At 40.8% G+C, this 23887-nt stretch overlaps 1 protein-coding gene across 8 annotated transcripts in view; it reads left to right on the top strand.

Moving 5' to 3' along the window:
• The window catches only part of zmp:0000000846 (tenascin), a 56462-nt gene extending 32594 nt beyond the window's left edge, over window positions 1-23868 (top strand). For 2 of the 8 annotated variants that reach the window (XM_042223263.1, XM_014335996.2), the window contains 23 exons: window positions 40-309; window positions 506-691; window positions 803-892; window positions 1035-1298; window positions 1793-2191; window positions 2970-3419; window positions 4923-5198; window positions 7215-7487; window positions 7639-7914; window positions 8020-8292; window positions 11149-11457; window positions 12521-12793; window positions 13051-13173; window positions 15660-15803; window positions 15909-16028; window positions 16115-16258; window positions 17905-18035; window positions 18836-18968; window positions 19361-19512; window positions 19708-19804; window positions 19892-20053; window positions 22355-22518; window positions 22716-23868. In XM_042223263.1, coding sequence (XP_042079197.1) covers window positions 40-309; window positions 506-691; window positions 803-892; window positions 1035-1298; window positions 1793-2191; window positions 2970-3419; window positions 4923-5198; window positions 7215-7487; window positions 7639-7914; window positions 8020-8292; window positions 11149-11457; window positions 12521-12793; window positions 13051-13173; window positions 15660-15803; window positions 15909-16028; window positions 16115-16258; window positions 17905-18035; window positions 18836-18968; window positions 19361-19512; window positions 19708-19804; window positions 19892-20053; window positions 22355-22518; window positions 22716-22826 — 4820 coding nt within the window. In that variant the 3' untranslated portion in view covers window positions 22827-23868. Of the gene's footprint in view, window positions 1-39; window positions 310-505; window positions 692-802; window positions 893-1034; window positions 1299-1792; window positions 2192-2969; window positions 3420-4922; window positions 5199-7214; window positions 7488-7638; window positions 7915-8019; window positions 8293-11148; window positions 12439-12520; window positions 12794-13050; window positions 13174-15659; window positions 15804-15908; window positions 16029-16114; window positions 16259-17904; window positions 18036-18835; window positions 18969-19360; window positions 19513-19707; window positions 19805-19891; window positions 20054-22354; window positions 22519-22715 lie in introns of those variants that run through there. The other 6 variants (XM_042223264.1, XM_042223265.1, XM_042223266.1 and 3 more) reach the window with 6 other exon arrangements.
• The last annotated feature ends 19 nt before the right edge of the window (window positions 23869-23887 follow it).

The following is a 23887-nucleotide window of genomic DNA, read 5'->3' as shown; positions in this document are numbered from 1 at the left end:
CATCTAACTTTCCTTCTCTTACCAAATTACCCAATCTAGAGATTGATAGCCCTCAGCAGGTGGAGGTGAAGGATATTACGGACTCCTCGGCTCTGATCAGCTGGTCTCAGCCAGTGGCTCCCATGGATGGAATCACCATGTTTTACATGCCCAGCTCTGACCCTTCAGATGAAAATCGTGTGGCTATATCCCCCCCAGACAAGCAGTATAGCATTGATGGTCTGAGGCCAGACACCGAGTACACAGTGTCGCTCATTTCCAGGAGTGGAGACATCACCAGTGACCCTGTCACTGCCACATTCACTACAGGTTGTCTTGTGATAATAACTGTATTTTCTGTTTTGGTTCACTGTATTGTTATATTTTGAGACTTCTATGCATTTGTACACTACAAACTAGAGCAGTCTAATGTTGTATTAGTATGTATTTAAGGTTATTGTATGATTGTAGGTCAACAAGTGTCAAGTCATTACATAATTAATGAAAGAAACTCTGTTTATGTAAGCACTGGATGCCCCCACGAACCTTCAGACTGTGTCCCAGACAGACAACAGCATCACCCTGGAGTGGACCAACAGTGAAGCTGATATTAGTAGCTATCGGGTAAAATACAGTCCCATCTCTGGGGAAATTCATGGTGAGGAAGTGTTCAAGCGAGGACCAGGCGATAGCACACAGGCTACCATCACCAGTAAGTATCACATGGATTAATACAAATTAAGCTTGACCACACACATGCAATATCCAGAATTGCATTTGTCACCCAACATGGATATTTAGCTTCCGTCTTTCTGCACCGCAGGGCTAAAGCCAGGTACAGAGTACGGGATTGGAGTGACTGCTGTGAAGAATGAGAGAGAAAGCCTCCCAGCTACCACAAACGCAGCAACTGGTGAGAGACACTGCTGAACAGCTGTCCAAACACTCCTCCTTCACACCGCTTCATAAACACACAGACAGATAGGATGTGTTGATACAAATTGAGTGGTGAAATGACACTAATGAGCTGTTTATCTACCTCATTTTTCTGTCAGACCTCGATCCTCCCAGAGATTTTGAGGAAATTGAATCCACAGAGACGTCTCTCAGCGTCAAGTGGCAGAAACCTCAGGCCAAAATCAGTGGATACAGACTGGTGTACATCTCCAGAGACGGTCAGGTTGGGGAGGTGGGGTTCCCAGCTGCAACGACTACCTATCATTTGCCCAATCTGACTCCTGGGATGAGCTACACCCTTACCTTGACTGCAGAGAGGGGGCACAAAAGGAGCACACCCGTCTCCCTGTCTACATCCACAGGTGGGTAGGGAACCATTTTTCCACAGTTTAAATGAATAGAATGAATAAGAACGCATGCATTTTTAGTTAAAGGCTCTGTTACGTTCTTCAGGATTTCTTCGAGGAGCTAAAGTTAAAAGGATCTACAGACAGGTTCAGCTGTTGGAGTTCAGGGGTGTCAGCATCATTAATTCTCTTTTATCTTACTGTTCATTGGACAACCTGAGATTGTTGCTCTCCACTGTAAAAAGATCCATCTCCTATTCTTTTTTTTAAAATTAATTAAGATTGATTTATAGTAACAGCTGCGTTTTTTGCATATATAATGCTAATCGCAGCTTTGTAACCAAGGCAACCAGGACTGAAAGCTTGAAAATGATCATTTGTGTACATGTTTAGAAATACAAGTAGAGATTTGCTGGCTGGAAATAAATCTGCTCCCGACCAGCACCAAGAAACGATTATTTCATCTGTTACTAAACGATGCTTTCTTGATTTTCTTGTTTTCCTTGTAGCCTCTTTCACATTTTATTTAGCTGACTCAGATGACCGTGAGCTAGCGACTCCTACAGGCTTGGAGGACAATGTCATTAGCTTTGTGTATCTAGACCCCTCCGAGTCCCAGTTTTCTGGGACCGAGCCTGAGGATGAGCCTGGAGTGCTGACTGTCTCAAGTGTCACGTCTGATGGATTTGATCTGTCATGGAAACTAAAGGCTCGTGGTGTCTATGATAGTTTTGCACTAGAATATAAAGACACTCAGCGATTGTGGGACATGAGAGAGGTTCAACTTCCTGGAGATGCCCATGGCTCTAGAATCCATGGCCTGACGGCATCGACAGAATATCTAATAAAACTTTATGGAATAACAGGTAGCCAACGAGCTGCGCTACTTGAAGCTGTTGCAATCACAGGTATAAGTCTCTCTTTTAGGGTTTTTCAGCTTCTTCCTTCAGTGGAAGCTTTTGATTAGAGGCCAGACTGATATGGCTTGCATGCTGGATTCTTTGTTCCCAGATTTCACAAGACTTTTTTTTTCACTGAAACCATCATCTGCATAACCTTTGGCATGAGTCCATTTGAACCTAACAAATGTCTCAGTTTTTACAAAAACCCGTCTTGTTTGATTCTTTGGTTCCCAAAGTTCAAATGCAAGAAGAAATCCACAGTGGCATCAGTGTCTAGCCTGGATTATTAAAGCTATCAAGCACACTGGTTTTCTACTGAGCTGGTTGTCCCAGTTTCTTCTTGTACCTGAGCTTTTAAATTAAAGCCTTGTCCCATCATTAACCCCGTTTAGAGAGATGAGTGATTCTCTAATAGCAAATTAAACCAGGTCGCCTGCATGTCTCATGACTAAGACTCCTCAGTTGTGTTTTACAAAAGCCGAAAGAACGTGGCTGTGCATGGCTTCAACTTAATTTGAAGACAACTGTATACTTTCACACCAGTGGACTATGCAGAGTCTTCAGAAAGTTAATGACCCTGCTTCAGGTGTCATTAATGCCTTAGCAATGGCTTGATGATTTAGCCGTCATAATATATCCATGATTCAGGTAGAATAAGGACAGCATTTTGAGCAGAATTATTATATTTTTATGTTAACCCATTGTTTTTCTTCACATGATCTTTTTACAGTTTCCAGCAGAGCCAATAAGAAATTCATTCTTTAACCTTCTTTTATTCACTTAGCACCCAAGCCCACATCTCCAGATGTGCTTACGCTGAGTATCAAAGATGCCTCAACGCTCCCACAGTCTGTTCCGGATAATGAAGCTGTTCAAAACCCAGACATCCTCGATACTCTAAATAATGAAGTAACTTCCACTTCTGATTCTGGCGGGATAAGCTCCGGTGCCGAGCCTGACAGCTCAGGCTTGGACCTACTCGGGGATCTCACAGTCAGTGTTACCGCCACTAGTGTAAAGCTGGCATGGTCCGCGCCCGATGAGGCGTTCGATAGCTTTTTGGTGGAGCTTACTGCTCCGTCAGCAACAACACAACCTCGTGTGACCACGGTACCAGGAAATATGAGGAAGGCTGAAATAGAAGGGTTGTCCCCTGCTACACACTATGATATTACATTGCAAGGGCTGGTGGAAGGGGAGCGATCTTTACCTCTCAGAGTTTTTGCTACTACAGGTACATGGAACAAATATTTCTTATTGTAGCCCTTCATCTCAATCCATCATCATCATATCTTTTATCTCCTATGTCTGAACATTTCAGAATGGTTCAATCATTTCTTTTTCCACAGATACTTCATGTTTTATTGTAAAAGATAATCCTCATTGATCTAATCTTGTCTTTTGCTGAACTTTTAAATCCTCACAACAAAGTATTAGGTCCACAAAAAATCTGAGATTTTGAGATTTAATGTGCATTTAACAAAGAGACTTCTAATTTTGAAAGTTGTTTTAGTTGAACTTAAACGAACAATATAAAAGTGATGTCAAATGAAGGAAAGTTCTAACATGTTGTTGGTAGAATTTGTTAAAAGTTAGAATACTTAAAATTATATTAAGAATATATTATTTAATTCTGATAATGAACTCAAAATTAAATATTAGTATTCAATTTTGACTCTAATGTCAAATATATTGTAAATATACAATATACTGCAATATATCAAATATACAACATTCAATACTTTAATATCAAACATTTTAATTAAGAGTGTAAAACGTTTTTGAAAAATTATTTTGTGATTAAAATGATTAGAGTTTAATATTGTTCAATATTTAGGAATTTTATTTTATTTTTTTAATTTTATTTCACAAGTCCCTCAAAGGACTCTTACGATACTAAAAGTTTGATGCTTTATTGTGTTTTTATTACAACATGATGATGTTAGCCTGTGATGTTCATATGATATATTACTTGATATGGCTTCTTGAAATATTTTAACTTTGTCCTTGGGCGCTAATAGTAAAGGTCAAGGTCAAATGCTTAGCCAATCTAGGTACTAGTTTTAAGTCAATCCTTAAAAAATTCTGCATAATATTACGTTTTTACTGATTTTTTTATATTTGGCATGACCTTGACCTTCACCAAAAATGTGCTTAAGCTATTATTGGTATCCACCATTTGACAAAATTTCAAAATAATATCTTGATAACTGTTGATGTTAGACTGCTAACTAACAAACAGGCAGACAGACAAAAGACAAGCAAACAGAACCAATTACACATTTTCCGCCCTTCGGTGGGACAAGAAGATGGGGAGAATTTAACCCTCCAGTTTTGTGCACCCCACCCCCCTTACTTTAGTGTTCCTGGTCAAAATTGAGCGGTCTGTTTTAAATTAACACAAACATTTTTCACCACGAAATTCAGTTGAGTGGGCCGTTCAGTTGGTTGTTCAGTAAGTCATTCAGCCAATGGGGGGGGGGAGGTTGAGTGTATTCCCATTCATTTGCTATGGCACCACAGATGTAACAAGGATGATTAAAACACTCAAAATTCAATGAAAGAGGTGATCATCACTTTTATGTGTTCAAGTGTTTGCAATTTTATCTCAAAATCTGAGATTTTTCCCCCACTGTGCTCCTCATACTCCTGATGTACTTTTTTTTTCGCCTTAAAATGAAATGCATAATCCATCTTCCTGTCCAGCTGACCCCAGTCTGATATGTCTATCTACCAGAGATGCTGACACCAATGGTGGTGAACCTCACCATCTCTGACATAACATGGGATGGCTTCACTGCGTCCTGGAGCCCCACGAGTGGGGACTTTGACAGCTTTGTGATTGAGGTAACAAACCTGGAGAATTTTGCAGAGAGCCAGAACCTCACTCTGTCCGGAGACGCTTTGAGCCTGGGTATCTCTGGGCTGAATCCCAACACCAGCTACATGGTTGGCCTGTATGGGATGTATCAGGGCTCCTTCCTTGAACCTGTGTACAGTGAAGCCACCACAGGTACCTGCAACTTGCAGCGTTGCAGCCTTTTGTCCTCTAAACTGTCCTTCTTTTCCATGAATAATTTCTACTAAAGTCAACATCTGTGAAGCATACACATAAATAGCTCTATTGTCTCACTCTCAATGGAGCATCTTCACCTCGCAGCATGAAACAAGAACATCATGATAATAACCCAATTGTTGTTTATGGCCTCAATGTCCAACACCCTGGACACAGTGCACTTTACTGCTTCATCTTAACCAACATGCCGTTTACCATTCCTCACCCTCCAGCCACTGATTCTGTCTAGCTGAGAGAGGGCAGGGTGATGCGTACATGTGCCTCATCACTGACCCAAACCCCTTGACTTACCTCCGACTGATCCCCTTATCCCAAAGTGCATGAAGCCCCCCCCCGCCATCCCTGCATCGTGGTCCGGTCTGGCGCTGATGTGCTGCAATGATTGCAAAAGCAAACCAATAACTCTCAGCCTCCCCCGCCAGTCATACAGCAACAGTGCGATAATCTCATTTCATCTCATCAGCCCTCATTCAGCGTATAATTGATTAACCATGACCCATCATTTGCCCGTCGATGTGCAAGCGCTCACAGTATGCGTGAGTATCCATGTCATCTTTCAGTTTGTGTGAATGACGCTCGGGTGGTTTTGTGGATTCTGATGAAGTTTATTTTCACGGAACATCAAAGTAAACACAGGTCATTTCCTTTTGGACTGCTAGGTGGCAAATGATTGTCACTTCTTGTCAAGGTAAAAAGCTAATAACATAAAACGAAGCTAACAGTAGCATCACCTCGATTTACATCTGAATTTTGTTTTTAGTGCATGCTTGCATGTAAGGACTATATTTCCTGCAACATGTAAATGAAGTTTAACTAGCTCTCTAACTCATCTGCTTTGAATTGCTTTGATGCCGCGTTATGCATTGAATTGATCAGCATTAACATGCCCAAACCATGCTACATGTGCATGAAATCTGCTTAATCACATTTTCAAATTTAAGTCAGTGATTAACAACTCAAACTTGCAGGTAATTTTGAAGGCCTTTTGAGTTTCTCTCCTTGTCTTTACATGTTGCTTATATTCAAGGTAAAGAAAAGAGTATATTTGGTTTCCAATATTTTTACAGTGACACAATTCTCTTAATTTTGAACACGGCTCTACAAGCAATATTAAGGGACACACTGGGATACAATTCAAACACAGACTTTCAACTTTCATTTACAAGGTGAAACAAGAATGCTGCATTGCCACAGCTGAGAAATCACAGCCATTTTAATGCGCAGTGCTTTTTAAATGTTGAGTTGAATTGCTTTCATAGTATTCTCCGTAAAATGCTATCCAATCAGCTTTGCTGCATTTGGCTGAATCACCGGAGACAATAAAGCTCTGCATACTTCAGAAATTGTCCAGCTGCTTCTGTGTTCGGTCACATTAGCAATAAACACGTCTGGCCTGGTGGCTTTAGAAACCATGCATGGCTGTACATACTCTCTTCACTGTGTTTTACGGTGTTTCTATATGTTTGAAATCATCGGGTATCTCCATACGCTTTCAGTTTTAGAAGTGGTCCAGCTTTTTTTGGAATGCAGGATACGGGCGGATTTTTAATATTTACCTCATCATTCTTGTTCCCCTTGAATTAAATTTGAAAAGTCTGTGCTTCAGTTGCCTCATGGTTGTGTATTGCAAACCTATTGCGGTGGCAGCCACAGTTAGAATTGTGAAGATTGTGTTTCTGTTTAAAAAATCCTGAATCTAATTGTGTTTAAATAACTGTGGTGCAGGATTTTTGCTTTGCGTTTAATGCAAAAAAAAAAAATACATGCATGTATTTAATCACAGCTTCTCAGACTGTCAACAGTTACTGTTGGTGATGGTGGTGAGCGTCCCTTAACGCTAAATGTATTCCTTTCTAGAAAAAGATCAATTTCTAATCATTTACTTGTCATTTATTAATAACATTTTCTGCATAAATGCCTTGGTGACAATCTAATCATGGTTTCTTTCTTTAGTGAATCAACCAGTGGTTGGCAAAATATATATCATGAACTTAACGTCAGAGAGCTTTTCAATCCTCTGGAATGGCACTGAAGGAGAGTTTGATGGTTTTGTCCTGGAGATAATTGATTCTGATTGGCTGATGGAGCCAAAGGAGTATAACATATCCCATGATGTAAAGTCCTATGATGTCACAGGGCTCAGGCCCAGCACTGATTACATAGCCTACCTCTATGGAACGTACAAGGGATCCAGAACGAGTGCAGTCAGTATTGTTGCATCGACAGGTAATCGGTTTTATGTGTATCAAATCATTAGTCTCCAAGAGAATTGTTGTTACCTTCACTCTAAAGTTGACTTGGGTTTTAAAGTGACAAATACATGTGTTATCCTTTTTTTTAATAAATGCATATATTTTATATTTTCTCTCCCCTGTAGCTGAAGAGCCTGATTTGTCCAAGCTAGTTGTTTCTAACATTACCTCAGACAGATTCTCTCTGTCTTGGCGGACAAGAGAGAAGGCTTTTGATAAGTTTATAGTAGAAGTCAGAGAGTCTGCTTTGCCCTCGCAGGCAATGGGGCGCGCTCTGCCTGGAGACGTGCGCTCCACAGTAATGGCGGGGCTCAAAGCGAGCACGGGCTACAACATAAAGCTGTATGCCACTGGTGTTGATGGCCAGAACACACAACCCCTATTTGCTGTAGCTACAACAGGTATCACATGACTTGCATTTCTTGACACTGGACATGCTGCCTACATTGTTATGTACATGTATGCAGGACGACATAACTGAAAAGCCATGTTCTTTTTTTATTCAGAGGACATCCCACAGTTGGGGCCCATAGCTGCTTCATCTGCGAGTCCACATAACCTCAGCTTGTCCTGGAGCACTGTGTCAGGTCATTTTGATGGCTTTGTTATCCGAGTCAGTGATTCTGAGCAGCAGTCTGAGACACTGGAGTTCAGATTGCCTGGTGATGTCCGTAACATTACAGTCACTAACCTGATGGATGCTACAGGCTATGATATTGAACTATACGGTATTTCTCATGGGCGTCACACCCCCACAGTGTTAGCCCACGCTGTCACAGGTACTACGTATTTTACTCATATCTTTTATTCTAATACTTCAAGTATACTTTTTTCCACCAAAACTAAAAAGGAATTTAGCTCCTTTTATCGGTTTAACTTAGCAGAATAATTAACTGAATTCAATATGCAGGTCAAAATCCTGAAACACCTTAAGAGCAAAGCGGACATGCATCACAAGCAGCTTTTGGTTTTTTTTCTGACGCTCATAATCAGCAAGCATTTGTTGATGCTTGAAACATTCATAGTCAGTTTAAAACAGATGTGGTGTCGAACTCCAGGCCTCGAGGGGCGGTGTCCTGCAGGTTTTAGATGTGTCCGTGATCCAACACAGCCGATTTAAATGCCAAACGACCTCCTCAACATGTCTTGTAGTTCTCCAGAGGCCTGGTAATGAGCTGTTCATTTGATTCAGGTGTGTTGACCCAGGGTGAGATGTAAAACCTGCTGGACACCGGCCCTCGTGGCCTGGAGTTCAACACCCCTGACTAGGGAAACCAGTATGGAAGTGCTTTAAACCTGCATTCTATTTAATGGCCACCAGAGGGCAAACCATCACGTTTCAAAAAGCCTCAAGACTCAATAGGAAAATGGCACAATGCCCTCTTCCTGTATGAGTGCAATAAACCTTTTTACTTAAAACTTCTTGGGCTTCAAGCCATTCTGAATATTTTACGCCCATTTTAAAAATTATGGTCATGCAAATAGTGAGAAAGAAGGATAATCGTTTAGGATACGCTAACATCTTGTAATGGATACATGCACCTTTTAACCATCTTTCACTCCAACTTATTAAACAACCAAAGAGCTAGACAGAATTTAGAAACCCGACTCTTAACCTTTTCCACCCTAACCAGAGAAGTTATAAACCATTTTTATGTGTTAATAATCATCCACCTGGCTTGTCCTCAGAATTTGAAGTTGATTTCTTTGACTTTTTATCTGATTTATTTCTTAGTTCAGATAAAACAATTATTTCAGGCAAGTTTAACATCCATGTAGTTGTTCAAAACGACAGCCTCATATAGTTTTTTATTAGGTTTTAGTGGCTTCTCTCAAAGTGGAGCCCTCCCACGCGCCACGTTAATGTTAGAGAGGAAATATTATCTTACTAATTTAGAAGATCTTTATTTGGCCTCAAAATAGTTCTTGTAAGAGTAGCTGACAAACAGTTAACTGGTCATTTGCAAAACAATGGTTTATTTCAAGAGTTTCATTCAGGATTTAGAGTGCATCATAGCACACAGAAACAGAGCTACTAAAGGTTTTGAATGATCTTTTTATGGCCTTTGACAGTGGGCTCATCTCTGTGCTTGTCCTGTCAGACCTCATTCCAGTAATATTTTAAAACATGTGCAGGTATTAAAGTTACAATGCTGCAGTGATTTAGCTCGTATCTCTCAAATAGACTCCAATTTATTCAACTAAATGGCTAGTCTTCTTCCCACAAAGACGTTATCCACAAAGGATTTTTTGCTGGGACCAATTACATTTACATACCTATTATTAGGAAACACTGCATACATTTTAATTTCTATGCAGATGACACCCAGGTTTATCTAAATATAAACTACAGACATAAAGGTATGGATGACCTCTAATTTCCTACTTTTAAATTCAGATAAAAATGAGGTTATTGTAGTCATTCCTAAAACAGATATTTGCGTTAGATGACGTTACCTTGGCCTCCAGTAACACTGTGAGGCATCTTCAGCATGCACATTAAACAAATGTAGAGGACTACCTACATTCATTTTCACAATATTGCTAAATTCTGAATCATCCTGTCTCAGAGTGATAAAGCTAGTTCATGCATTTATTACTTCCAGGCTGGACTTTTGTAGTTCATTATAATCAGGTCACTCTAAAAGCTCCTTCAAAAACCTTCAGTTGACCACTGCAGTGAGAGTACCCATTAGGACGAGAACGAGAGAGGATATTTCTCCCATAATAGCTTCTCTTTGTTGGCTGTCTGTTCAGAGCTGAATTTAAAATCCTTCCCGTCATGCGCAAAATAACAATAATGAATATTCAGGCCCTGACATATTTTAACCCTAACAGAGCACTTTGCTCTCAAAATTGTCCCCACAGTTTTCAAAAGTAAAATCGGAACCAGAGCCTTCAGCTATCAGACTTTACTATGGAACCAGCTCTCAGTTTGGATTCAGTATATAGACACTTACTCTACTTTTATTAGGCTTAAAACCTTATAGTTTGGGTCAGGTCAAGTTAAGGAAGCTTTGGCTACTGGGGGCTTTCAATTAAGCATTGAGGAATAGGGAATAACACCTCCCACAACCAACTGAAAACCAGTTAGGGAATTTGCATTTTTCTCTAAGACCCATGTAATTTGGGCTTCAACTTCCAACAGCACTGGAATACTTATTTTTTTCCTCAGCAACTATTGGTTGCCAGTAGAAGTCTCTAGGACTGTGTTACTGGGGCCATAAGTGGCTGCTGGCTACAACCGCCTGTGTCAGCATATCTGCCAGTCAAAGTGAGCAACGTACGTGCAATTGTCATGAAGAAAACCAATACACAAAGACACCAAAATTGCATTTGTTTCGTGCTCTAACTCAGTCTTAAGTGGCCATTGAAGGAACTGCATTTTTTAGCACTTCTGTGTTTGCCACTTTAGATAGTGTGAGGACAAAGTACTAAATTATGATGCATGCTAGATTTGCCCTTAGTGTGTTTTGGCCTATAACTATTACCTTGTAAAAGAACTGTGTCTGTATTTGCTTTTGCAACCATTGCACACGTTATCCTCCTAATGAAGTCTCGTCCCCCTCCTGCCCTTCCCCCTCCCCCCACACACACTCCTTCCTCCCATTCAATTAAACCCACATTCCTCTCAGCTCCTTTGCCTAAAGTGGAAAACTTGACCATTTCCAACATAACCCCCTATGGCTTCCGTGTGTCGTGGGGGGTGAAGCATCAGCTACCGCAGGATAATCTAACCCCCTCTAGTGGTGGCTTCAGCCATTTCCACATAGTGGTGACAGACTCTGGCTGGCTGCTGAAGGCTCAGGAGTTCACTGTGCCAGGAAACCAAAGTCACCTGGACATCGGGGGCCTCATTACCGGCATAGGCTATGAGGTCCGACTGACAGGGGTGTCAGAGTCAGGGCTTCTCTCTCGGCCTCTGACTGCAGTGGCTGTGACAGGTACAACTCAGTGCACTGTAAGCCCTCCTGTCTTACTACAAAGTCCAGTGTCTGACTTTGTTGAAGCTACCATGGGTGTATACGTGTATAACTACTATAACCATTTCAGCTCTGCAGTTTCACTATCACAACCTGGTGCAGTTCTGTGATATTTACTAATCACTGATATTCATTTCACGCAACAAAAGACATTGTGTAACAAAATTAGCCTGAGGACGGATACATCTAACTCAGTGCCACGTTTTGATGGTGAGACTTCAGTTCAGTACTCTTACCTAACCCTAACTCAGATGACCTTTTTTTCCAGTATGACCTCACTTTTCCTTGGTTTTAAGCATCTCCTTGGTATGCAGCTGTGTCACCGAGAGGAAGAGGTGTTGAGCTCCCGTCTGTTTCTTCTTACCTCCAAAATATGAGCAAGCACATTTGTTTGTCTTCATATTTTAAAATGTGTTTTCCTTCGCATTTTTAATCGCTGATAGTCAGACAGATATCTATGGACAAAATCCAATTATTGCACCATGTTGCTCCCTAGTGAGGCTGGTTTGTAGATCAGGTTCAAACTCCCTGGATGGATATGAACCACTCAATCGAAAATGACATTTTCATATGCAGGAAAACACGGATAAATCAGCAGATATTCTGAGCATGAAATGTCTGTTGATTTAGCTTCTAATCTCGTTTGTCACCTGCCATTACTTTTAAATGCACTGAATGCATCCAGGCTGGCCTTGAGGACGCATTTCAACAAGTGTATGCTGAAATCCTTCCGAAAGAATCCTTCTGTTGACTGACATCTACAAAAAGCATCTTGTCTTTTCATTCAAGCGTATGCCTCTGTAGTCCATGCGCTGTATTTTTTACTGATTAACACTAATGGATGCCTAAGCATGGCAGATTGGTGGCGGTGGACAAGAAGGCCCTCAGGCTGGAACCTAATCCTGTCTTGCCCGATTTCTGACCTCTTCCAAACTGATCCCTGTGGGTGTTTCTCAGAACGTGATGAATATTGCTGGGAAATCACCAGACGTGCTGCAACGTTAATGTTTCCCTGTTTAACCAGAGGCTGAGCCAGAAGTGGAGCATCTCTTTGTCTCAGACGTCACAGCTGACAGTTTCCGTCTGACGTGGACTGCCAATGAAGATCTGTTTGACCGATTTGTGATCAAAATAAGAGACAGCAAAAGGTTAGCCCATCCTCAAGAGCACAGCGTCCGCGGCGATGAACGAACCAAGGTCATAACCGGACTTATGGGTGGCTCCGAGTATGAAATCGAGCTTTACGGTGCCACACTGGATCGACGCTCCCAACCTATTACAGGGGTTGTTCAGACAGGTATACTGAAAAACTGCAAAGTTTGCAGTCTCATGTTAACTACCAAACTTTCTGAGTTTTCAGTGCGACATTCGACTTCAGAGAACTCAACCCAGTGTCCCACTAATCATCTTTATTTCTCTGGTTTCTTTGAAACTTCACGTCTGTCGAAAAACGTCCTTTTGGGAAAAACTGTGTTTTCACATACTTACTTACGATACTTACAGTTTTTACTTTGCTTTTTTGCTCTCTGCGCAAATCCATTTGCTTTTTGCTAGGCCTCAGCACTCCCAGAGGACTTCACTTCTCTGAAGTGACTGACTCTTCAGCCGTAGTTCACTGGTCCATGCCTCGCTCTCCGGTGGATAACTACCGCATCACCTATGTGCCATTTGAAGGAGGTAAGAGGTCAATCATTGTTTATACAAGTTACATTTAAGGTTGAATTTCATTAAACAGTTTTAATTTTAGCTTGGTTGTTGTGTCCGTGTTCATCAGATATACTGATGTTGACATGTCAGAAACATGCATGTGATAATATCAAAAATAATCCACTTATCAGTTCAGTTTCACTTTCTAATTTCAGAAACAGACTTTCAGTAACAGCGTTCACTTCTCTGTGCAGCTCTCACACAGTCAGAATGTGAAGAAGAGCGACTCTCTTCCAGGTAGCAAACCCGCTAAACCAGGCTCAGTGTAACGCTGCTAAGCACTGGAAACAGGCGGACCGCTGAGGACTTTATTTGCATGTCATTTGTTGTGTGCTCTTGTGTTTCCATACTGTTCGAACTACAGTAATGGCTGACATTCTGTTAAAATACTGCTGTGCAATGCACATTGACTCACAGGTGTGATGAATTCTTAATTCTGTACAGATCAGTGACATTTATTAATGCTTATTTGGTCGAGGTCTTTTATTTATTTATTATTGCACCGTTCAAGATAATAGTGAATTAAAATCTTTTTGATGTTCTGTTGGTACTTCTGGTGCGTTACCATGCTAATGGCGTCACACTGGGAAACATTTGGTCCAGTAAACAATGAATTTTATACATTTAAATGTATAAAATATCAAAAAGTCTATAGATATCACTTATCAATAAATCTGAAAAAATGTATCAACTCCTCTGACATCAGTGATACTGATGCTTTTCTAGTCTCTGGAAAACTTAAATTTTCCATGATTTTTTAAATCCATGTCAGTGACATTCCCCATCAGGCTTAGGAGCAAAACTTCTAACATGCTAATCTAAGATTGTAAATATCTTGAGCAAAATTCTTTTACTTTATTCAAGAGGATGGTTCTTTTGTTTGAAAACGTGTGCTTTCATTTTCATCTTTAGCTAGTCAATGATCTTCCCAGAACTAAAATGATCCCTCCCTGTATGCAGATTTGTTCTGCTCTTGCTCAAAGCTGCACGCCTGCACTCAAGTCACATGCCTATCATGTGCAGCTTGTACAGAGTTCCTGTGCTTCTGCTATAGCCCTTCATCCTGCCTTTCTTTCTGACAGCTGATTGGTTAGTGGGCTCACCAGATGAAATTAAGGCCTTTAACAGCATGTCCTTGGTTCAATCACTGGTCAACCTTTTACCATAGTTCAGTGACAGAGTCACATAGTTGTCGAGCTATTCTAAAAATGGTGCAATATGTTTATTGTCAATGCAAAATCTGTACATGAGGGAGCTATATATCAAAGTTCAGAAAGAAAGGAAATATAAACCCTTTTCAAGGTAAAATACCTGCTCAGGCTAACCGGGAACGTCTCACTGTCAACATCATTTGATACTATTGGCACTGCACTACTTGGAGATTTTTCATCTTATAAAAATATTTTTTTAAGAAGACCAATTTCCAGCTCAATATTTTTTATCCACTCTGCCAGAGTAGTTGTGCATGATTCAGTTCAATATAATAGTTATTTACTTGATGCAGCCCCTCAGTTCACCCAGTCTGTGAAAGAAGGTCCCTTCCCTTTAAGCCAACTTTCTTTCAGCAGGTGGGTAAGGTTACTGTTTAAACTGTCACAACCTGCTAATCGATCCACTCGCTATGCAATCAGTGAGACTCAAGAGCAGACACACAGCGTTTTGTGCAGTCTGAAGTCTGAGCCTTTGACTCACGGGGATCATTTACAAATCTACTGACCACATTATTAGAAACTTTAGCCATATTTAATATCCATCAATATGCAATAAATCCTCTTTAATGATTGTTGCTTTTATTAGATAATAACAGATAGAAAGGAAATACCAAACAAGGTATTATTAATAATAATATTAATCAATTTTATTTAAGAGCGCTATTCAAGACACCCAAGGACACTTAACAATAGAATAAAACACAGTGTAACAATGACAAAACGAAGAAAAAAGAAAAATATTTTGTATGCATGTATTTAGCTCTTGTGTCACGATTCATAGCACACAAAGATGATTTGTGAGTACATGAGCATGGATGAGAAGCTGAACACAGGAAATCTACGCACGCCTGATCTACAGAGTCATGCAGTTTGGAGCAAGAGCAAATTTGTTTTTAGCTGCTAGTTTTGAGGAAGCTCACTTCATCATCATAAATCATAAATTATAGGACCATGCTCTTGAGTAATGAAAGTAATACACTATCATTAGCAATACGGCGCACTGTGATTGCAATCAGTTTGTCATTTTTTAGTTGACGTAAGCATTTATCTCAGCCTTACAAAGGCTTCTCTTGGCCTCAATCTCCAGTACTCAAACATTTATCACCACCCACCACAAAGTACGTGAAGAGCTTTAGTACATCTTGTTCAGTACAGTGGAAATACACCAATAGATAAAATCTGACACCTCTTGACAAGCTTGTCTTTGAATCAATAGTACATGTGTTTGTTCTCTCTCCCCCACAGGAAGCCCAATGACATTGACTGTAGATGGCAGCATGTTCGAGGCTTTGCTTCCCAATATGATTCCTGGAAAGACGTACCAAGTAACCGTCAGTGCTCTGAAGGGTCTGGAGGAAAGTGACCCCAGCACAGACACTGTGACCACAGGTTGGCTTTTTTCTCTTATGCAGCCTTGACTCCGGCAACACTGGAGTCAGTTAAAAATGTACTGACCCCACACATTTTCTCTGTGATCTTCCTCGTGCCCCGCAGGTTTGGACAGACCTCGTGGTCTTACTGTTATCAATGTCACGGACACTTCGGCCCTGTTGCTGTGGCAACCATCTGTCGCCACTGTTGATGGCTACATCATTACCTACAGTGCTGATTCTGGTGTGTCTCTGAGTTTAAACGAGCTTGCTTTCTGTTCATTTTAACTGACTTTGTATTGATTGTATAATTTAATTCCTGCCCTATAGTGTCCCCAACAGTGGAGCACGTTTCTGGGAACATTGTGGAGTTTGAGATGAACTCCTTGGTTCCAGCAACCCACTACACCGTGGGAGTTCATGCTATGAAAGAAGCTCAGAGGAGTGCTTCTGCTTTTACCGAATTCACCACAGGTAAACACAGAAAGATGTCCAGATTGTATAAAAGTATTGCTTAATATAAAAGATGGGGAACACTCTATAATATGGCCTGTTACTAAAGATGTAATTTCCTGGAATTAAATGGAATTTCACTGTATTTTATTTGAAATTCTAATTTAATTATACAGTCCCGGTCAAAAGTTTAAGACCACTGGAAAAATGGCAGAAAATCCTATTTTGCATGGTTGGATCTTAACAAGGTTCCAAGAAGAACTTCAATATGCAACAACAAGAAATGGGAGTGAGACAAAACATGTTTTTGAGCATGCAATTTATTGACAACAACACTTAAACTGAAGCAGGCTGCTTTACAGCTGATCAAAAGTTTAGGACCACATGCCTTTAAAAGGCCAAATCTGTGCAAAAGTGTGGATTCATTGTCATTTTCTGGCAGGTTGTTACGTTTCGGTGTTGTCAGTGTTTTGCTTTTGCGTGACTGTCATGTGTTTCCTGTTTTACTTTGAAGGTCTGTTATCTTAGTGTGTTCAGTTTACGTTTCCTTGTCTCGTCAGGTCTAATTTGCCCCAGCTGTGTTTCCCTCCTGTGGTCCATTCCCTGATTGCTCCTTCTATGTATTTAAGCCTTGTGTTTCAGTGTGTCATGGTCGCGATCTCCCCTGTGTTGTAAATAGTTTGGTGTTTTGTTGTAAATAAATAGTCTGTTGTAAATAGCTGTGAATGGGTTTGTTAATATTTTCGTTTTGAGACACTTTCGTTTTGGGATTTTGGTGGAGAGCTTTAGCTTTTTATCTCGTGTGTTTTTTTTTTCTTATTTTTATTTTCATACGTTGCACGCCGGTTGTCTAGGCCGGGGTGTAACACAGGTAGTCACACTGTTATGACGTTCTCATGGCAAAGACAAAAAAATTTCCTTTTTTGGACATAGTTGGGTTGTTAAACTGCATAACCAGGATCTCTCGCAGTGCGCCATCACTGCTGAGGTGGGACGCAGTAGGACAGTTATTTGGAATTTCTTAAATGATCCTGAGGATTATGGAACAAAAAAGTCAAGTGGAAGACCCAAAACAATTTCACCAGCACTGAGCCGGAGGATCCGATTGGCTGTCTGTCCATTACTGGTGCCGACTCCAGCCCCGAAACCATAATTTGTTCAATGTCATTTTCTGTAACTGTAGCAGTTCTTAACATTACTTACACATTACTTCAATTTTCACAAATTAAAATTATTTCTTTGTTTCTTGTTAAAGACTGACTTGTTACCACATTATTCTGGTGTACCTAGCTTTAAGAATTTGTATATATAATTACATTGTAATTTCAAATAAAATACAGCAAACTTCAATTTAATTACACCCATATTTCTGAGCCATATTATGAACAGTTTCCTGATGTGTTTATGGTCTCATTTGCTAATTTAAAGTCTTGTTTTTGTAATTAAGGGGCCTCATTAGAGTAAAAAAAAGATTAAAAGTAGCTTATTCTTCGAGGTGAATCTGCCTGTGATTGAAAAAATCCTGCCATACAAACATCTGGTTTTTCCACGTCTCTGTCTATCTTTTATAAGTAGTATATCAGCGTCAATATAACCTTAAGCAACATGCGCTGATTTCTTAACCACATCAGCTGTACCGAATGATTAATGTGATGCTGTATTTGCAGATGTGGACCCTCCTCGCGATCTGATAGCTATGAATATTCAAACTGACAGCGCCACTCTGAAGTGGAGACCACCTCATGCTGCTGTCACTGGATATATGCTCAGCTTCTCCTCTGCTGATGGAACAATCAGGGTACGTACATGCCCGTGTCATTTCATCGTTTGACAACAGATATGTTTTGCCATGTTTCTCCAGTTTTTCTAACTGTCGTTGAAAGCGCAAGTTTCCGATCATTTAGTTATGCTGCAATAGGCCTGGGCTGCAGGGGGCTTCCCATAATGCTCTGAGAATTTCTCTTTTCACTCTCCATTTTGCATTTAGTTACTCTTCTCCACAGTGACTTTTTTGTCCTGTTTCCTTGCCTTGCCTGAGACAAAGTCTGCCAATGTCTTCCTGTTAAAAGGGTTTTTTTTTCTTATCGCTGTTGCAAGGCTCCTTTGCTGAGAAAACCTTTATTTGTAAAATTTAAAAAGTAAAATCTGGAGCACTGATAGATTGTTAGGTCCTAATGTGCATTTTGCACAACATTTCAGAAAACAGAAAAAAAACTCAAACAATAAGAAATGATATCATGATGAGTTCTGGCTGATTTCCAAGAGCTGCATGCCCTGAAACAGAAACAGACACAGTGCAGGATTCCTTCTCCTTTTTTTCACCATCTGTAGTTTATGAAATCCAGCTTATCAGTGTTCTTTGTTAAAATATTGCCTTACGCTTGCAATCTCGTCTTCTTTCTTTCAGTTTGAGGGAATAGTATAGAACAAGGAAATGACATCAACCCATCGTAATGCTCTTGGGTTCAATCCATTCCAATGTTCATGGTGTTGTCATGTTTTCTGAAATGTTTCTGTGTCCTGCACTTCGAGCCGCTATAGTAATCAGTTAAGAAATGCCATTGGTGTAAATATTGTGTGTGTCTTGCATGAATTCAGGAGGTGATGCTAAGCCCAACAGCATCATCTTACAGTATGTCGCAGCTCACTGGCTCCACAGAGTACAATGTGAGACTGCAGGCTGCCGCTGGAGCCCAGAGGAGTCGCCACGTGGCCACCGTCTTCACTACCCGTAAGCATTAAAACACACACAAACCTCTTCTTAATTAATGTGTACGTATAGCTGAAAATTGGGAGCACTGGACTTGTCGCTGCTTTCTCAGAAGTGAAGGGTTTGGCTGTTATGCAACAGTCCAGATGCACATTAGAAAGAGATCTTCTAATGTGCACTCTTTTCATTTGCACTGATATTGGAGCCAGATCACCTGTGCTTGTTTTTCTTTCTGTCTGAGCTCCAGATGGAATAACCTTCTTTCTCCTTTGTTTGGCCCTCCCCCGTTCCGTAGTCCTCTCTCAGGATGCTATATACAGCCTCATGCTTTGTTTATTTAATAGGGACGAAAAATAAGTGAGCGCATCCTTCAGGGTCTCTAACGCGATGCCTTTTTAATATGTGCTTTTCAGTCGGACAGTTGTACAGACGCCCACGGGACTGTGCTCAGATATTACTGAACGGAGAGACGACCGCTGGTCTGTATACCATCTATATTGGAGGAGAGGAGAGCCAGCCCATCCAGGTTTACTGTGACATGACCACAGATGGCGGAGGATGGCTGGTGAGGAAATCAGCCTTCTGGAATCCAAATAAAGCCCGTTTCACACCATTATTCAAGCTGAATCCTGATGATTCTGCTTATGTGGCACCTGTTTTTCTGATGACAAATGATAGACAGCACCACCGTGGCCTTAGCCTAGCTTCTTATGATTGCCGTGAAGCTGTTTTGACACTCATGAGAGTCGGTACTCTTCAGGTTTTCCTCAGACGCCAGAATGGAAAGCTGGAATTCTTCAGGAACTGGAAGAACTACACGGCTGGCTTTGGTAACATGAACGATGAGTTCTGGCTGGGTAAGCTCGCTCATTCTGGAGCCGTATTTGCTTTCTTTCCCTCGCTCACTGCCCTCCTGACTCACACATATTAAACTTGGGTTGTAGGTCTCTCCAACCTCCATAAAATCACATCTTCAGGCCATTATGAGCTGCGAGTGGACTTGAGGGACAACGGGGAGACCGCCTACGCGCAATATGACAAGTTCACAATTGCAGAGCCAAGGACACGCTATAAAATCTACATAGGAACATATAGTGGAACAGCAGGTTGGTATCACTTTAATGAAATAGCCTGACATGTTGGGGAGTACGAGTATTTACTTTGTACTTTAACGTTAGACAAGAGAATGGTATTCACTCTTGTTTCCTTCCAGTAAGTGTAATAAAGGCTCAGTTCAGTTGAACCTCTCAGAATAAGCAGATTTTTTTTGTCTAGTTTATGTAATGAAGCCAAATTTTATGTTTATACTGTCAATATTTTTTTGACTCACAGCCAATTAATTACAGAGTATTTGCTTGAAAGTTTACACCAATCCAGGTTGGAAAAAAACACTCACTCTGAGTGTCACAATATAAATTTTTCTTTTTGTTTAGCACTTTTGTTGGTTGCTCGATCTGTTCTGATGACACAGGAGAAATCCCTGAAATGAGCATTTTGATCACCTTCAAAGGATTTAATAACCACGTGAAATAGCTGGCTCGTCAAAACAAATGGAAACTTCATAAAAGGTTTTATTGTTCGCAGCGCGTCTTCTGCTCGTAACTCCTCCTGTGTCAAAATAATGTTCCATTCTCGTCATATATTAACACTCGTGAATGTAGCTTTTGGCTGTGAAATGGAGAAACACCACTGGTGCTCACAAGTTCTTTGTAAAAGTTTGGCTGATAGTTTGATTCAAATATGAACACACAGAGGTCTGGATCACACCCACTGATCCGGATCAGTGAGTCTGAGCCAAGACACGAGGGCACTGCACTGAACACAACTGTCTCAGCAGCTATATCGCCCTCTTTAAAGTTTAATAAAGTGAATATAGGGACATAAAATCTTATGATCCTGAGACACTCAGTGATTCAGACGTAAGCACCACGAAAGATAAGATAAAACCAGATAAGATAAGAGGCTTTATTAGTCCCATTGTTGGGAAATTCAGATTGCTAGAGCAGCAGAACGAAGAGACCAGGAATAAATAGATGAAACAACAACGGAAGAAAAATGTAAACTATACAAGGCAGAAGAAATATTATTTACGTATATATATATGGATATGTAGATGTAGATGTGATACAGTGATACGCTTGGCATTTCAGAAAGATGTACAGTGTGTGGTGCATTTTCACGTGTACAGTCTGACAGCAGCTGGAAAGGAAGACCTCGGATATTTCTCCTTTGCACACCGTGGGTGCAGCAGCCTGTCACTGAAGGAGCTGCTCGGTGCTGTCAGGGTGACCTGCCTGGGGGTTGGAGGTGTTCTCTAGCAGGGATGACAGCTTAGCCACCATTCTGCTGTCACCCACCACCTCCGCTAGCATCCCAGAACAGAGCTGGCCTTCTTGATCAGCCAGTTCATTTTCTTCCTGTCTCCAGAGCAGATACTGCTGCCCTGCAGAGCAAACCATAAGTGAGGGTCGATGCAACCACAGAGTCATAGGAGGTCCTCAAGAGATGCCCCTGCTCTCCAAAAGAACCGAGTCTCCATAGCAGATACAGCCTGTTCTGTCCTTTCCTGCAGATGGCCTTTGTATTGTTAATCCAGTCTAGTTAGGGTGTTAGGTACTTATATAAGTCGATGCGCTCAGCATCCATTACCTGGATGTTCACGGGTGTAAGTCGAGGATGTTTGTACCTGATCTGTAGGCGGTTCTCCTGGTACCCGTCAACAAAGTAATTTCTCTGTACTCCCTGTTATCAGACCAACAACTGCTGAGTCATCCAAGAAATTTTGCAGGAAGCAGTGATCAGAGCTGCAGGTGAAGTCTTGTGGTGTATAAGGAGAATAGAATAGAACTGTTCCCCGAGGGCCTGCAGAAGACCCTATCAGACACACACTTCTGGATCCTTACATACTGATGGCAGGTAGTCCAGGATCCACGTGGTGTTGGTTGACACCTGTGTACTCCTGCTTGTCCCTCAGGATTGTGGGTACAATGGTATTGAATGCACTGGAGAAGAAGAAAAAAGACATAATCTGGAAATACTAGAAAATGTGACACTATTCCCGTTTTGATCACATTTTGTCTGCACAGTTTATTAAAAAACAACAACAAATAATTCAAAAGAATTTTTTGGGGAATTTTTTTTTTTTTCAAAAGAAGTTTTCTGTCTTAAAACCTTGGGTTTATCTTTTGAAGTACAAACAAGCTCACAGCTGTTTCCTTAAAGACATAATTTAATCCTGCATTTTAAATCGTGCAATTTCGACAGTGACGAATGTTCTCATTAAACTCTTGGCAATAAACTGAACGTATTTCCTAGAATGTCAAATTATTTCTAAGAAAAGTCACTTTGACAAATCCAGTTAAGCTCATCAGACTGCCTTAACTGAATAATACTCATTTGTCCACCAGGTGACTCCATGACCTACCACCAGGGTCGGCCCTTCTCCACTTACGACAATGATAACGATATCGCTGTGACCAACTGCGCCTTGTCCTACAAAGGCGCCTTTTGGTATAAAAACTGTCACCGTGTCAACCTCATGGGGAAATATGGCGACAAAAGTCACAGTAAGGTACGAACGCTTTCACACGCATCGCAGAAAATGAAGTGGTAAACCATAACACGAGCCATAAGCAGTTGAATTATCTAATCAGAAAATCAGATTTTTCCCAGTGAAACTTGCTCCCTGCTCACTGCTGGATGTGCAGTTTAGGAAAAGCTGATGATTTGTATTGTTTGGGGGGGGGGTTGTTGTTGTTTTTTCCACAGGGGATCAACTGGTTCCACTGGAAGGGCCACGAACACTCGATCCAGTTTGCAGAGATGAAGATAAGGCCGGCCAACTTCAGAAATTTTGAGAGCAGAAAAAAGCGATCATAGACTCATCAAGCCCTCTCTCCTTCACACCTCATCTCCAGGCATCAGCATCTGTGCTCCCCCATCTTTAAGACACTCTCGAACACACGAACACACGTACAGGCAGTCACACCACGCTGTGACTGAGTTTTCAATGTGGGGAAAGACCCTGGAGGATCATTAACTGGGGTTTTTTTGTTGTTTTTTGTGTAGTTCTCCCGTGTGTGATTGTATATTTTTGCATTCCCAAAGAGAGTAGATGCTAAGTTTGATTCACGAACGGACATATATGTGTTGTTGAGACCAAAAGCCTGTAGAAAGATTTAAGTAAATTAATTTAAAAAATTAAAAATGAATCAGTAACATGTCAAAAGGCACATCCCCTGAAGTCATGCATCAGAGCGTTCGCCTCATCCATCTCAAACGGAAACACTGACCAGGTTAGATGCATCACATGAAAACTTTAAAGCGTAAAAACTTAAATATTGTCATATGTTTACTGTACAAACCCACTTATTCCACCCCCCAAGAAGCTATTGAACTCTTGCTTGAATTTTGATTTACTTATTTTGATAGGGAAAAAAAAGACCTGATGCTCTGTAACCTTCAATACAAATAAAAGAAGATGTTAGTTTGATACAAGCGTGTGGTGGCTCTTCTTATTAGTGACCAGCTGAACCACGTCCACCCCAGCAGATGGCGGTGTTTGCTCTGTGCAGTACTGCACAGGGGCGCCCCTGTGTGTTGCTGCTAAGTGCAGCTGAAGGACTAATATTACCAGGCAGCTGATGGTAAGTGTTAAAGTTTATTCACAGTGGGTCTTAAAACAGTAAAAAGCACCAAATTTTAAAAGTCTTAAATTGCATTTATTCTTAGGTAGAGTAGCTTGGAAAATAACAGCAACATTCATTTATCAGGTGTAGTAGCAATTATTGTTAAACACAGCTCAGAAGGTCTGATAAAAAGTGTTTCATTGTTTTAAAGACATGACTGGGGTGTGGTCTTGGTTTGATTCAATGTGTTACTAAAAGATCTTAATTTTAGGTTATTACCTGTTTGATGCTGTTATAAATCTTTGAATCTTT

The sequence above is a fragment of the Haplochromis burtoni genome, unplaced genomic scaffold (genome assembly GCF_018398535.1).
Source record: "Haplochromis burtoni strain Fernald_Lab_line unplaced genomic scaffold, NCSU_Asbu1 Contig_107, whole genome shotgun sequence".
NCBI lineage: Eukaryota > Metazoa > Chordata > Actinopteri > Cichliformes > Cichlidae > Haplochromis > Haplochromis burtoni.
The sequence above is the reverse complement of the archived record's forward strand: the minus strand, read 5'-3'. Positions and strand labels throughout refer to the sequence as shown.